This window comes from Prionailurus viverrinus, chromosome F1, assembly GCF_022837055.1.
Source record: "Prionailurus viverrinus isolate Anna chromosome F1, UM_Priviv_1.0, whole genome shotgun sequence".
NCBI classification, from domain to species: Eukaryota; Metazoa; Chordata; class Mammalia; order Carnivora; family Felidae; genus Prionailurus; species Prionailurus viverrinus.
The window spans coordinates 34,032,555-34,049,909 of record NC_062577.1 but is presented as its reverse complement, the minus strand read 5'-3'; the positions used below and the strand labels follow the sequence as shown (position 1 = coordinate 34,049,909).

At 38.6% G+C, this 17,355-nt stretch overlaps 1 protein-coding gene across 1 annotated transcript in view; it reads right to left on the bottom strand.

The window, feature by feature from the left end:
- Positions 1-17,355, bottom strand: part of CRB1 (crumbs cell polarity complex component 1) — a 208,625-nt gene that overhangs the window by 21,669 nt on the left and 169,601 nt on the right. The window contains exons 10-11 of the mRNA XM_047840392.1: positions 16,994-17,122; positions 12,290-12,416 (exon numbers count right to left, since the gene is read on the bottom strand). Of these exons, the coding sequence (XP_047696348.1) occupies positions 12,290-12,416; positions 16,994-17,122 (256 nt within the window). The remainder of the gene's footprint in view (positions 1-12,289; positions 12,417-16,993; positions 17,123-17,355) is intronic.

The following is a 17,355-nucleotide window of genomic DNA, read 5'->3' as shown; positions in this document are numbered from 1 at the left end:
TATCCCTGCGGGCTGCTCTGAGAGCGTCCTTGGGTGTCCAGATGATTATGTTACAGGTGTGAGCCCATGTCTTTATGGATCTAAACTTCCTCGGGGTGCCTGGGTGGCTCAGTCGGTTGAGCAGCTGACTTCGGCTCAGGTCACGATCTCGCGGTCTGTGAGTTCGAGTCCCGCGTCGGGCTCTGGGCTGGCAGCTCAGAGCCTGGAGCCTGTTTCAGATTCTGTGTCTCCCTCTCTCTGACCCTCACCCATACATGCTCTGTCTCTCTCTGTCTCAAAAATAAATAAATGTTAAAAAAATAAAATTAAAAAAAAAAACTTCCTCTGGGATTGGCTCAGGAAAGAGCCGATCTGTATCAAATTCCGCTTCAGCATAAATAATAGGGCTTCTGCGCATTTGATTCTTGGATGGAAATGTTCCCCTAATGGAGAGTGTGGCTCACTTATCCTTAAGACGATCTCATTACCAAAGTTCTTACTAATGACCAAGACTTGCCTTTTTCATTTTGCAAAATTGGTTGGAAAAAATGGGCCAACTTTCTGTATGTACCATGTACTATCACTTTCATTAATTTCAATAACTAGGACAGGTTGAATATATACCCACACACACAATTCTCTAAGTGAGAAATTGCCACTTTGAACTTACCTCAAAAGCACTTTGCTCATTATATCGGTAAGTTAGTGAATATTTATTTAGTATCTATTATATACGTAACATGATGCTGGCTGTTAAAAAATTCAAAGCAACATTTTAGTTTTAAAACGTAACTTTTGGGGCACTTGGGTGGCTCAGTTGGTTAAGCATCTGACTTTGGCTCAGGTCATGATTTCCCAGTTCATGGGTTCGGGCCCCACATCGGGGTCTGTGCTGACAGCTCAGAGCCTGGAGCCTGCTTTGAGTTCTGTGTCTCCCTCTCTCTCTGTCCCTCCCTCGCTCACACTCTGTCTCTCTCTCTCTCAAAATAAACATTAAAAATTTTTTTAATTAAAAAAATGTAATTTTTCCTGTTAGATATCAACTAGTGATTTCAGTCATTTATCAGGCATTAAGATGTATTTTGCAACTTTGAATAACAAATATACTGGTGCCTCAGCTTTCTTTTACAACATAATCTTGCTATCTGCATAGGATTATCAAAGAAATATTACAGGAAATGGGTGTAAGGAATATATATTCAGAGCCACATGTGGAACTAAATTGCACTCAGGGAGACAATGAGACAATCATGAATGTGCTTTCCAAATGATCAAATATACTTTACTGTAAATAGCCTATTTGTTTTTGGATGAGTTGTATTTAATATATTGCTTCTTTTCTGTATATGATTAGTTTCTGATAGATTTCTACAGTTTACATGAAACACTCTGTGATTCAGAAATTATCACTGTGAGTAAAAGATAACTTTATGCCCTTTAGAAATAAAGAATTCTTCTTGTCTTCATGAAAATTAAGAAAATAATCTGCATATATCCATAAATACATATTATGAGTCATGAAAGTTTTAAGTAGAAATAATATATTAAAAAATTACTAATTTTAAGTCCGTTATCTTGATATTTAAATTTCTTCATATATTAAATTCCCCAGAGTGTACCTAGTTTTCTACAAGTCATTCCATTTAGTCTTACAAAAAAGATCAGCAATGGATTCAATGAGCCTAAGTCTCATTTCCTAATGACAATATAAGTCATTCAAGAAGAAAAGCCATATTATATAAGAATATACATGCCCCATTAATGAAAATGAAAAAATAGGTAAAATTAAATTTGTGCCACGTTCAACTAGACAACAGCATGGTATTCAATTGCATACCACAAATTTTCAGTTTGGTTGATCACTACTCTTTTCTTTTTTTTTTTTTAACTTTTTTTAATGTTTATTTATTTTTGAGACAGAGCGTGAGCTGGGAGGGGCAGAGAGAGGGAGACACAGAATCCGTTGCAGGTTCTGAGCTGTCAGCACAGAGCCCGACACAGGGCTCAAACTTACAAACCACGAGATCATGATCTGAGCCAAGGACGCTCAACTGACTGAGCCACCCAGGCGCCCCATTCTTTTCTTAATATATAGAGCCAATGCCAGAGTTCTTCTTGAGTATAGAACAATGGAGAATATTCAAGAAAATGATAGCCAACAAGATGCAATTGACTTCATTGTTTGCTTTGAGTCACTTGGCCAACTAATTGGTTGTATCATGTACACGTAATTTCTGAAATTACCTATCATAAATTTCAACTGCATTTTGAAGAGAATGGAAATGTATCCAGTGAAACATAATGCATTCCCCATTGGGCAATAACTAGGATATAACTCAGTTTGCACAGAACAATATCAGTTTAGGTTGTTGTCCCAGCATGATTATTAATAGTTCTTGCTTTCACTCTCATAATACTCCAGTCAAATAATAAATAATGCAGTCACCCTTGTCATAACCAACATACATCATTAAAGGAACATGTCGAGTATCTTCATGATCTACAAAATTATAAAACTATATGGGCGGAGCTACACACGGAAGTCAGTTCTCCTGCCTAAGCTCTTGGAGAGCAAGACCACAACTTTTGTGTACATTTTGGTTGCTCCCCATGCTCGGCTCAGAGCCTTGCCTAGAGCAGACTCTTGATAAGTAGTGGACAAATGGATAAATAAATATTTTAAACACCAATTTCCACAAAGCCCAGTATTACAGCAATGCAGTGATCCCATCAGGGAGATTTAAAAGATGATGAGATTAATTTAACAGGTACCTAAAAAAGCTGTTTGATTTGGTTAGCTAGTCAATTCAGTGACAAACTTCAGCCTGGTTGTTTCTCACAGTTGTCTGTGGCTTAACACCAACCAATCCAGTTGTACCTCTCATCCTGGAGCCCCACTCTCCATCACCTGTTTCTGTTTTATTTTGGACACATGAAGAAATGTGCGCTGAAGGTGAAAGTCTATGTTACATGAATTCTGTGAAGCTGGTGGTGATGACCTCACATTAAGAAATGAAGAGCATTAATTATACGTGGTGAAGCAGAAGTCTTAATAATGTGTGAAAAGATGAAAGGAAAACAGATTAGTGAACTGAATCAGACCTGATTTCAGTGATTGAAATACATCAAAATAACATTCCAGAACCGTTTTTTATGTTAATTCTATATTTACTCCTTCCTGAATGCTAATTAGTGGAAACTCAGCGATAAGTGACAGTGCTTTTTAAAATAATAATTTGTAGAGAATGTCGTTCTGGGTACCTCTTTCCTGAAGGCCAAATTGAGAGCACAAAGAAACTGCTAGAGAGAGGAAGCCTCCTGTGCCACTGGCCAGTGCTCTGTTCTTACAGAAGCCTGAGGATGTGGGCCAGTTGGCATCATCCTTGACATCAGCCTTTATGATCAAGCACGGCTCTCACCCTCTCAGAAACCATCTGTGACTCTGTCATTCACAAATGACTCCAAATCCCTGCTGAGTTTATTTTTACTTTCTGCTTTCCTCTCTTAGTTTAATGAGTTCTATAAATTTTGTAGTGTGAAGGGGAATTTCCTATTACTTGCTAGACTTACAAGGTCTCAATGAATGCTTCCCATCCCGGAATTCTGGGACTTTTTGAACAGGTTCCTTCAATCAGGCCCTCCATCAGTTTGCACGGATGTTCAGACCCTTCACTTAGCCGAGATAAAGAGCAACTTTAACGATTAGACATGTCTGCTCGCTCCTCAAATCTCTCTCTGGGTATTCTAGTTATTCTCGCTATCGTCTCTATTTGTGACAGTTCCTTCGAGAGATGTGGCAACAAGCTATAGGCACCAAAAATTTCGGGTTGTAATGGAAAGGAGTTGTTACTTGGTTTTCCAAACCATTCTTGACGACGGCTGACATATTTTTTTGACCAGTTTGGACCACAATAACAGGGAAATTCCTGCTAATTGCCACAACATCCCTTTCTTGGCTCCTCACTCAGAGACCTCAAGCCTTTCTTTAGCATTAGACTTGGAAACAAATGGTGTGGATACACCCCAGTTCTGATGCTTCTCGGATACTTGGTCCAGACAAAGTCAGGTGACCACTTTAAATCTCTATTCATGTATCTTAAAAAATTTTTCTTTTCAACGTTTATTTATTTTTGGGACAGAGAGAGACAGAGCATGAACGGGGGAGGGGCAGAGAGAGAGGGAGACACAGAATCGGAAACAGGCTCCAGGCTCTGAGTCATCAGCCCGGAGCCCGACGTGGGGCTCGAACTCACAGACTGCGAGATCGTGACCTGGCTGAAGTCGGACGCTTAACCGACTGCGCCACCCAGGCGCCCCTATTCATTTATCTTTAAAATAAAGATAATAATGCCTCTCAGAGTTATCATGAGGGGGAAAAACTGGACTTACAAATATGAGAGCCTCTAAAATTGAAAGCTGTGCAAGTGCGTCTCATTATTAACAATTTCAACAGTATCATCTATTCCTTTTCTACCTTTCACAACAATTATTGGGGTGGTAGAAATGTGGTAACTTAACCTCCCAACAAAGAAAGCCCAGGACCAGATGGCCTCCCTGGTAAATTCTACCAAACATTTTTTTTTAATATGAAATTTATTGTCAAACTGGTTTCCATACAACACCCAGTGCTCATCCCAACAGGCGCCCTCCTCAATGCCCATCACCCACTTTCCACTCCCTCTCACCCCCCATCAACCCTCAGTTTATTCTCAGTTTTTAAGAGTCTCTTATGGTTTGGCTCCCTCCCTCTCTAACTTTATTCTTCCTTCCCCTCCCCCATGGTCTTCTGTTAGGTTTCTCAGGATCCACATAAGAGGGAAAACATATGTATTCTAACAAACGTTTAAAGAAAAATTAACTGCAATCATTCTCAAACGTTTCAAAAAAAAGTGAAGTGGAGACAAATATCCAAACTCGTTTTATAAGGTCAACATTACCCTGACACAAAAGCCAAAGACATCCCAAGAAAAGAGAACCATAGGCCAATATCCTTGATGAACATAGATGCAAAAATCTTAGAAAAATACTAGAAAAGAAAATTAATAGCATACTGAGAGGATTATATACCACGATCCAGCGGGACTTACCCTTGGGATGCAAGGACAGTTCAACATATAAAAATTAATCAATGTAGGATGTATGGACGCTTGGGTGGCTCAGTCATTTTAAGTGTCCAACTCTTGATTTTGGCTTAGATCATGATTTCATGATTGGTGAGATCAAGCATGAACTGGGCTCTCTAAATGAATAACTGGTGTAATACATCACATTAGCAGACTGAAAGATAAAGGCACTCAATTGATTGTTTCTTTTGCTGTGCAGAAAATATGAAGTTTGAGGTAGTTCTAGATATCTATTCTTGCTTTTGTTATCTGTACTTTTGGTGTCATACCCATGAAATCATTGCCAAGAGCAATATCATAAAACTCTTTCCTTATGTTTACTTCTAGGGGTTTACAACATACAAAAAGCAGCTGTGCTTCTATATACCAACAACAAACTATCCGAAATTAACAAATAATCCTATTTACAATAATATCAAAAGTAATAAAACACTTAGGGATAAATTTAACCAAGGAGGTAAAAGACCTGTACACTAAACACTATGAAATATGAATGAAAGAAAGTGAAGAAGATACAAATAATGGGAAGATATTCTGTGCTCATGAATTGGAAGAATTTATTTTGTTCAAATGTCAAGCCTAAAGCAATCTACAGATTCAATGCAATCCCTATCAAAATTTCAATGGCATTTTTCGTAGAAATAGAACAAACAATCCTAAAGTTTATATGGAACCACAAAAGACCCTGAACAGCCAAAGCAATCTTGAGAAGAGAGAACAAAGCTGGAGGCGGCATACTTCCTGATGTCAAACACGATGGGTTTGGCATAAAAACAGAGACATAGACACATGAAAAAGAATCCAGGGCCCAGAAATAAATCCACCCTTATATGGCCAATTAATTTATGACAAAGAAGCCAAAAATAAGGATTATTTTTTCAATAAATGGTGTTGGGAAAACTGGATAGCCACACACCAAAGTATAAAACTGGATTCCTTTCACACACCATATAGAAAAATCAACTCAAAATGGATCAAGACTTGAGTGTAAGACCTGACACTGTGAAATTCCTTGACAAAACCTATGGTGTAAGTTCCTTGATATTGGTCTTGGCAACGATTTTTTTGGATTTGATACCAAAAGTAAAGGCAATAAAAGCAAAAGTATTCAAGTGGGACTACATGAAGCTAAAAAGCTTCCACACAGTAAAGGAAACCACCCATGAAATGAAAGTCAACCTATGGAATGGAAGAGAATACTTGCAAATCATATCTGACTGGGGGTTAATATCCAAAATGTATAAAGAACTCATACAACTCAATGGCAAAATAGCCCTGATCTGAGTTAAAAATGGGCAGAGAAACAGAATGGACATTTTCCCAAAGAAGACACATCAATGGCTAACAGGCACATGAAAAGGTGTTCAACATCACTAATCATCATGGAACTATAAATCAAAACTATAGTGACAATGTCACCTGTCACAATGGCTGTCATCAAAAAGACAAGACATAACAAGTGTTGGGGAGGAGGTAGAGAAAGGGTGACCCTGATGCATGCTGGTGGGAATGTACATTGGTGCAGACACTATGGAAACTAATATGGAGATTCTTTAAAAAATTAAAAATAGAACTACCGTATGATTCAGCTATTCCATTTCTGGGTATATATACCCAAAGGAAATGAAACCCTTATCTCAAAGACATAGCTGCACTCCCATGTTTATTGCAGAATTTGCAATAGCCAAGGTATGAAAACAACCTATATGTTTACTAACAGATGAATGAATAAAGAAGATCTGGTATGTAAGTGTGATAGAACACTATTCCACACAAGAAATAATTAAATCCTGCCATTTGGATCTTGAGGGTATTGGGCTAAGTGAAATAAGTCAGACAAAAAATAAAAAGTACTGTATGATCCCACTAGTATGTACAATCTAAAAACACCGAACAAAACATAGAAGCAGAGAGTAGAATGGTGGCTAGGTGCTGAGGGTGAGGAATGGGGAGATGCTGGTCAAAGGGTACAAACTTTCAGTTATACGATGAGTGACTTCTGGGAATCTAATATTCAGCATGGCATCTAATAGTGCATAATACTACTGTACTGCATACTTAAAAGTTGCTAAGAGGGGCATCTGGGTGGCTCTGTCAGTTAAGTGTCTGACTCTTGATTTTGGCTCAGGTCATAGTCTCATGCTTTGTGGGATCCAGCCCCTCATGGGGCTCTGTGCTGACAGCGCAGAGCCTGTTTGGGACTCTCTCTCTCTCTCTCTCTCTCTCTCCCTTTCTCTCTGTCCCTTCCCTGCTCACACATAAGCTCTCTCTCTCAAAATACATAAATAAACTTTAAAAAGTTGCTAATAGATGGTAAATGTTCTCACCACACACACACACACACAAACACACAAAAGAAAAAAAATGGTAATTATGTGATGAGATGGAAATGTTAGCAAAGGCTATGGTGGTAGTCATTTTGCAACATGTAAGCGTGTCAAATCGGCAACTTGCAAATTCTAAACTTACACATGTTCTATGTCATTTATATCTCAGTAAAACTGGAAAAAATACTAAGAAAAAAATGCAAGTGCATTATAGATATGGAGAATGGAATACAAAAGGTCAACAGATCTATAATATGACTCCCAAATTTATACACCCAACTCAGCTATATCTCTTGAACTCCAGACTGGAATATTCACACTGATTAATAACTGTACTTGGATATCCCACTGAACCTTATACATATTCATTTATTAAATTAACAAATATTTTTACTTTTTAATTTTTTTTAAAAGTGTATTTATTTTTGAGACAGAAAGAGAGACAGAGTGTAAGTGGGGGAGGAGCAGAGAGGGAAGGACACAGAATCCGAAGCAGGCTCCAGGCTCTGCGCTGTCAGCACAGAGCCCGATGTGGGGCTCGAATCCACGAACCACGAGATCATAACCTGGGCCAAAGACAGACACTTAACTGACTGAGCCACCCAGGGGTCCCTTAAGTCATCAAATATTTTTAAATAATATTCACAAAATTTAACTGGAGTATCCCCTCAGAACTACACCTTCTCCGAACAATCATGAGGTAGGTCTTATGGATTCAAATTTTGTTAATCTACCCCTCTTCTACATTGCCTTTGTGTTTACTGCAACAGCCTCCTAAATGTGTCTTTTTGGGCCCAGTCTTGCATTTCTTTTAACTCATCTACACAGAAGCCCGGCTGATGTTTCTAAAGTGCAAGTATGATCATGCTACTTTTCTGATTGAACCCCATTAAGGACTCCCCATTAATTTTAGAGAAATGCCACGGTGAGTGATTTGACTTCCAAGGACTCACTTCTTCTATAGCCTCGGTTTTACTGTGTTCCCACTGCATAGGCTCCAGCCACCCTCTGCCCTCTGCAGCCCCTTCTGCCAGAAACAAGTCTCTACTGTTCCATCCCTCCTGCCACACCTTGACACTTGTTTACCTTTGAATCCCAGCTTAGGTTTTAGGCTTTCTTTGACCTTCCACATCCACCTGTAAGACTGGGCAAAAAAAGTCCCTCCTAAGTGCTCCTTTACAGATGGTGCTTAGTTTCATCCCAACGCTGATGCAGGAACTCTCCTTCACTTGTTTGTCCCAGACCTTCAATTTGTTGTGAGCAAGCACTGTGTCTAATTTACATGTGTATTCTCAGTACCTAATCCAGAGCATCACACATGGGAGGTATTTGTTAAGTTATTGTTGCATCGATTAAAAAATAGAGAAGTGAAATAGTCCATATTAGTAATAATTTTGGTAGTTGAACAACACAGATTTCTTTTCTTCACTGGTTTCCCACCTACATCACTAAACTCAAGTTTTATGTCTCACCATTTCCAAAAAAGACTCCATTTTTGTTCTGCAAAATTAAGCTGAATAACTTCTATTTTAAAATTCAGAAATGGCAAAAGGATCTTTAAACACAATTTGGTGAAAATTTTGGAAGGTGGGAGATTTTGATTGTCCTCAGTGTTACCCGAATTTAATTATTTCTTCATGTTGCCAAAATGCAACATTTCTGCAAACCTTCCTATTTTCCTACTTCCCTACTCCCTAAAAAGGAGGGTAATAAAAACCATTCTTCAGGCGCACACACACACAAAGAAGGAAGAGGCACGGCCAAAAACAGAGACAGAGCCTTGTTTAGTTCCGATATCAAATCTTAAAAATAAGCAAAAAATTATCTGTTATTCAACTAAATACAGGTTCTGTTTCAGAAACTTGTTGTAGAGGAGTTTGTGTGAATTTCTATCATTTAGGTGAGATAGCCCCTCCTGGGACCCAGGTTGAACCAAGTCTACTATGGGGGCAAAGTAAACCAATAGTAAAAATAAGTAGGGATATGATCAATTCTAAAATGTCAACTAGAGGAATACTAACCAGACAGGGAAAGTACATGGGACCTTGATTTTGATGGCTGAAGGTATTTACTTGCAGGGACACGTGTGGGGGAGGAAACCTCAATTCTGTGTTCATTATGTGATGTGTGTGTGTGTGTGCGTGTGCGTGCGCGTGCGCTCGCACAAACACACATATGCGCATGCCTGGCTTGTGGACATCTTTCCATGCAAGACACAGTCAAGGAAAATGACAGTTGTCAGAAGATGAGAAGTGGAGATACAGGAACCAGTTTTATTTTTCTGTGTAAATATGTAAAAGCCATAATCACACACAATGCAATTAAAAACACAAAAGAATAACAAGAAAAAGGAAGGTATTTTTGTTTTAAGTCAGAAATCTCATGACAAGACATTTGGAAAATAGAAAAACAATTGACAGTTACAGTGACAACAGAGATCAGAATTTTACAGAGAAAGAGTTTGTGAATGACTCAAATATACTTGGAAGGTAACAAATCACATTGTAATGGCCTGTAAGTACATCCTCACAGTAATGTCTAAAAGGAGTCAATGTGAAAACTGTATGTATGGGTTTTGGCCATAATCTACTTTATGTTTACTTCAAATACTTGGGAATGCAAATATTGATGAAGGTTTTCCCCAAGTCTCTTGTCACAAAGTCTAACTTTGGAACAGATCCATCTGAGACAGCAGTCTGCATGCTGCCTGAATGTGAGGGAAAGGCATAGGGATTAAGGAAAGACTTCAAAATCAGTTGCTTCTAGTTTGAAATGACTGCCAGTATTCTACAGGATAGGGATTTTCTGCATAAAACGTTCTATTGCTATTGAAAGATAAAATTGAACACATCTCATTTGCTTTTAGAGTATACCATTTTGTCTTTTTGTTTTGATTTGTTTTGAGTAGTATATTTAGGTTTTCCTTGGTCATTTCCACAGAAAAACAACTTTTTTAAAAAAAAAAACAACAATTGGGAATAAATGAGTATTGGCTATCACCAGATGGCTAAATCACCCTCATGTTTTCAAACCAGGGCAGCTCCTAAAGACAGACACATTTACACAATTATATTTGTCTGGTCACTGTTACTGTAGTCGCTTTCTAAATTAATTCATAGGGTCAAACCACGTTCCCTTTAAATAAACACAATGTCTCCTTTGGAAGGGGACACCCATACAAAGATATTTAGCAGAAATGCTAACATGCCAGTGGAAGCAATTAAAAATATCAAATAAAGCATTTTCTAAATTACTATTTTATTTACTCTATGAAAGCTAATAAATAAATAATTTTTGCATATCTTATTAGTTAATTTACTAACTTCGTAGACTTAGTAGATCCATCATTTCAGGTATATATTTACAAAACATAATGCCAAATATATTCTAATTATGGAAGGTACTTTCCACACCTTCCATATGCTTTTATTATTTTTTCAGAAAGATACTCAAAGATGACACATTTACTTGTAAATTTTAGAAAAACATGCCTCCAAGAAATCAAGTTTTATAATATATATTTTTGGTGTATGGATATACAATAGTACTTTTTAAAATTAAATATGCCTTGAAAAACAATTCGAGTCAGTCCATTTGATAGAAATGTCAGCAAGCTCATAGATTTATAAGCAATTAGCAGAAAGTTACTCTATTTGAATAGAAAGTATTGTAGGAAAAAGAACTTATGCATCATTCTATTGGAGGAGAGGTTTTGGGGAATCAGAAATCATACTGGTGAGCTATCACTTGAGTTTTGATACCAATTATACCAGAAAATTTTATTTCTATATTTTAGGGATTTCGTGTGATTTCCTTCTTTCTCTTTATATATATATATATATATATATATACACACACACACACACACACACATATATATATATATATATTTTTAACTTACCAGAGGGTTGGCAACATTTCATTAAAAAAATTTTTTTTTTCATGTTTATTTATTTTTCAGAGGGAGAGAAGCAGGGAGTGAGTGGGGGAGGGGGCAGAGAGAGAGAGGGGGAGACACAGCATCCGAAGCAGTATTTGAATAACAACATATTAAAACATAGACGGGTATGAAAAACAGCTTAATCGGTAATTTTAAAACTGTCAGGTCATGAATAATAGATGTGAATGAAAGAATATAAATGACTTAGGATCAGGGTGAATGAGGCAACTAACATTACAGAAGTCCACACAGCAGTGGAATGGGGGAGAAAATGTGGTCTTAGCGTAGTGGTCATTCACATATGGAAGCACTCAGAATGATAACGTATCTTACTGAGTACACTCAATGATGAGATGTTTCTGGTTATATTAAGAACAGTATTTTTGGGGCACCTGGGTGGCCCAGTCAGTTAAGAGCCCAACTCTTGGTTTTGGCTCAGGTCATGATCTCACAATTTGTGGGTTCAAGCCCTGAGTTAGGCTCTACACTGACAGCGCAGAGCCTGCTTGGGATTCTCTCTCTCCCTTTCTCTCTGCCCCTCCCTTCCCAATACTCTCTCTCTCTCTCAAAATGAATAAAATAAACTTTAAAAAAAGAAAAAATTTTACATGTATAGCTGAAATAGGTAAATACTTGCTATTCTCATATTATGCTCGTGATCGCTTAATTAGCCCTTGAATTTATTTTGATTTTCAAGGTAGTTAGTTTTTTATTTTCTTTTTCAGAATCTAAAATGAGTCAAGGCACTTCTTGAAATTCAACGGCTTTTAAGTTTGGGAATGTCCAAATGAATGTTAATGATCTTCCGGTTCACCCCACTCAATAACTGCCTCATCATTCATGCGCAGAATGAGGTAAGAAAGAAGCTGAAAGAGATTCTGCCAGAGTAAGAGAGAGACATAAAAGGAGAGTCCGCTCACATCTACCTCACAGCGTTCACCAGCAAAGGCGACATCACAGAGGCACTGGAACTTGTTGACCAGGTCCTGGCACAGACCTCCATTGAAGCAGGGATCAGAGGCACACTCATCGATGTCCTTTTCACACCTTGAAAATAAACAGAACCAGCAGAAGCCTTGGTCTTTGTTGAGCAAACTGGCTGTGAAATGGGGAAAGGAAAAAACTCGCCTCACCTACTTGGAACAGTGCAGTCTCATTTACCAGTTGCCACGCAACTTACACATTCCTAATAATGGGGGAGATATTCCTTAAAATTCCCGTAACAAATTTTGTTTTTAAGGGAAACGATTTGTAGACACGCACACACATACACAATTAGAATGAGAAAACAGGTGCAAATATTTAGAAACCAAGAAAAAACTGAAGAAACCAGTTTGTTCCTGAAGAGCATTAGGGTCTTTGCCACTTATGGGTCAGTTTATTGGGGGCACATAGGAACCACGAGTGAGGCTGAATTTGCCAACCTGGAGGATACAGAGCAGGCCCAGGCTCCGGCTGCCAGGATGCTAATGAATCCAGGCCTTCAGGCTGTGGGGGGAAAGAAAGTCCTTCAAAAACAGGGGGGAAATTGGTTTATTCTGGGAGATTTTGGATTATTTTCCTTTGGAATCCCATTGTTTTTTTTTTTAACAAAAAGCAAAAGTAGATATTTGGAAAATTTCAGTTGCTAATAAATATGTTTCATAGCTAAGTGCCATTTTTAAATAGAATGACTTTCAAAAGCCAAGTTTTCCCAAACAAGTGATATAGCCACTCTAAAAAGTGTATTGAAATTTTCCTCTTCCCTGGGATGCTGTCATCTTTCACCTACTCTTGTTATTTATGGAACAACTTGTTCTTCCGTATATTCACCGATTAATTCGCCAGCCACTCATGCAGTCATTCAGTAGATATGTATTTAGCATTTGCCATTCGCCAAACACGCTGTTAGGCCTCAGGATAGAGCAGTAACTAAGGCATCTCTTTTACTTTGGGAAATTCATATCAAATGTTAGCTTCAAGGATCCCTAAAGAGAAGCTTACAATGTCGAAGTGTAATGTCAACAATTTTTCATTCCCCACCAAAAGGTACCACTTGCATGCATGAATCATCAGCTAATCACTAGGCTTAAAATGAAGAGAAATGAAGGGGTGAGTAGGGAGGCCCAACCCAAGGTATAAAGGAAAAAAGAAAAAGATTTCTTCCCAGAAAAACAGCTCCTTATCCCGTTGGATACCAAGCATAGCTGAGACATTCTGTTTTCCCTTTTTGGCTCCGGCTTCTGGCCTGGAAGGAGACTTCTCCGATTAGATCTGAACAAAAGCTGACAACTTGCAAGAGCCTGCCAAGCACTCCGTCCTGGGTGGACCAGAGTGTCCACACCATTCATCATTTACAACCTGCCAGGATGACACTATAAAGTTGGGGGTTTAGCCAGGCAGAAGAGGAGGCAATTTGCAGGAAGACAGCTTTTCAATATCTTTTGGCGTTATGGAAGTCACATTCCCCTAGGCCTTCAGAGATTATCTAGTATTTTCCAGGCCTCTTCCAGCTACTCTTTCTCCATTTCTTATCTATTTCTCTTTGGAACTAAACGGTGTATCACACATGCACATTCCTTATAAACATTATTGGAGCTTTCATTAGAGGTTAATTAATACATGGAAAATCAAAATAAATCCATTAACATGCAACGAATTAACTAATGATGCCTAAGGACTTTGAAAAGTACAGAAGCTATTGAGCACGTGTTCACTCTTTTAGAAATCCATTTGCCACAGAGAAGTTTATTCAGATGAAAGAGTCTCGGGAGAGGAAAGAAAACTTGGATTCCTTTTCTTACCACATTTTAAACAAATACTTTGCATTTATTTATTTATTTATTTATTTACTTACTTACTTACTTACAGAGACAGTGTGCACATGTGTGTGTGTGAGCAGGAGAGGGGCAGAGGGAGAGGGAGAGAGAGAGTCTTGGATAGCCCAACACAAGAGTTTGATCTCATGACCACGAGACATGACCAGAGCCGAAATCAAGAATTGGATGCTGGGGCGCCTGGGTGGCGCAGTCGGTTAAGCGTCCGACTTCAGCCAGGTCACGATCTCACGGTCCGGGAGTTCGAGCCCCGCGTCGGGCTCTGGGCTGATGGCTCAGAGCCTGGAGCCTGTTTCCGATTCTGTGTCTCCCTCTCTCTCTGCCCCTCCCCCGTTCATGCTCTGTCTCTCTCTGTCCCAAAAATAAATAAACGTTGAAAAAAAAAATTAAAAAAAATAAAATAAAATAAAATAAAAAGAATTGGATGCTGAACCGACTGAGCCACCCAGGCACCCCAATAATTTGCATTTAAATGCAAGATTTTTTAAAAAAAATTTTCTAATGTTTATTTTTAAGAGAGAGAGACAGAGCATGAGCAGGGGAGGGGGAGGGGTAGAGAGAGAAGGAGACACAGAATCTGAAGCAGGCTCCAGGCTCTGAGCTGTCAGCACAGAGCCGGATGTGGCGTTCAAACCCACAAATTGTGAGACCATGACCTGAGCCGAAGTCAGATGCTTAACCGACTGAGTCACCCAGGTGCCCCATTATTATTTTTTAATGTTTATTTATTTATTTTGAGAGAAAGAGAGCATGAGTAGGGGAGGGGCAGAGACAGAGGAGAGAGAGAATCCCAAGCAGGCTCCGTGCTGGCAGTGCAGAGTTCAATGTGGGGCTCGATCCCACGGCCCTGGGATCATGACCTGAGTCAAAATCAAGACTTGGATACTTAGCTGACTGAGCCACTCAGGTGTTCTCTCCCCACCCCATTTTTAAAGATTATTCTTTTAAACAAATGTGGGAGGAAAAGGAAATGTTTGTTGTAAATAGGCATAATGTGTGAATAGCAGAGGAAAATCATCCAAGGCTTTGGATGAGTCTATGCATTGTGCCATTGAACATTAATGTGACATTAAGTTGTGACACTGAGACAGGGAATAACCAGCACTTAAATATAGTGAAAGAATTCTTCAAAATTTAGGATAAGGAAATATTTGCACTATTTCAGAGGTGTATGGAATTGGAGGCCAATTGAATGGTCTCTGTGTTAGCAATATGTGGCATGGTAAAAATTGGTGCCATAAAGGGTAGAATATGATCCAAGGTTATGTCTTTCGATGCACATATATGCTTGGACTGCCCACGCCATCTAAAGCCAACCGCTGGAAGCAGGCCATAAAGGCAGGAACTCGATTTGTCATTGAACGTTGAAAGGGCAAAATGTAAGTATATCCTAAACTGTCTGCTGTTTTGTATAAAGTCAAAAGAGCTGAATCTGTGTAGTGCCCAAAGAGCCAGCTGGAAAAGAGAAAATTCAAAACTGTAATTGTCACGGAGCACAAATATATCTATTATTTTATTAACTACTCTTTTGAGAAAAATTAATCAGTCAAAATCTCATTGTCAAGTGCTTTGTATTCTAATTTATGCAATCTGTTCAATGCAGGAATTCTGGTCAGAAATTACTATCTTATCCTGAATGGGATATGAGATGAAGGAGCACTTTTTCCATTTTCTGTTAATTGTTGCAAACATAGATTTATTCATTTAGGTGAGCACATTCAAAAGATGAGCACAGGCTTTGAAGGCAGCTCAACCCTTCTGCAGCATATACCTGGATACATCTGACCTGTAACTTAATCTCTCAGCCTCAGTTTATGTAAAGGAAAAGTGGAAATAATAACACCTAGAGATAGAAGTGCTTAGGTGGCTCAGTCAGTTGAGCATCTGACTCTTGATTTCGGCTAAGGTGATGATCCCAGGGTTGTGGGATTGATTCCTGCATCGGGCTCTGTGCTGTGCATGGAGGCTGCTTAAGATTCTCTCTCTCTCTCTCTCTCTCTCTCTCTCTCTCTGCCCCTTTACCCCACTCACGTGCTCTCTCTTTCTCTAAAATAAAAATAAATAAATAACAAGTAGGGATAACACTTATAAGATGCACGACTTAGTGCTCAACAAATGGTTAATTATTATCTGCTTCTGTAGAAGTCTGCATCTATATCCTATAGAACCCTGGTTTATAATCATTTTGGGGACACTGATCCTTTTGAGAATCTGACAAAAGCTGTGAAGTATGTCCCTTTTTCTTATCTTTGACCTCATCTTCAGCTAGTCAAACACATATCTAAATTTGCCTACATTTTCAGCCAGCCACAGACTGTCTAAAGCCATTGTCCAACTCCGTATCACCAATCCTTGTATTATGTGAAGAACTGTTGAAGGGTTTCTCTGGGAAAGACAGACTCTTATGGGTAAGGTATATATACTTATAGGGTTCTAGGTAATTCCATGAGGCAATCTTTCAGGTATATTTTTACTTTACTTCAACAACAACTATATTTGCATCATGTATGAGAGGTAGTGGGAAAGAAACATGAATCCAGAAGTACTTATCAGAAAGAAAAATACCACATTTTTTCAAAGACATATTTTCCTATTTGAAGTCGTGGCTAATAAAGTGTTCTTTACTTTGACCTAAACTGTAATTTTTCTTTTTTTTTTTTTTTTTAATTATTTGACTCTGGTGGGACCCATATTTCAGCATGGATTTTCCTATGGGAACTGAGATGAAAAATTAGAGAAATCAACTTTGAATAATCCCCCTGTTATTCAGCCCAGAATTTTCTTCTATGAAGTTCTAATGTGACTCACCATTCCCCAGTAAAACCTGGCGGGCACAGACATTTTAATTCACCCTGGAACTCTGAGCAGTTGCCTCCGCTGTAGCAAGTGAGATTTGTCTTCTCATTCCCACAGACTGTTGAGGGTAATCTGGTGTGTCTAGAGAGATAAAAGTAACAGCCACAGCTGTTCATCTTGTTCATTTCATTCAAGAAAACTTTTTGGAAAAGTTCATATATGGAGTCAGTGCCAAACTAATTAAGTGCTCAGGCTGGCTGAGCTACAGATGCTTAATGGTGCTACATTATACCCAAATCTCTTTCTTTTAGTAAACAGCTCCTGCTGGAGGGTGCTAGAACAAGCATAGCTATATATCTTCCATTTCTACACAG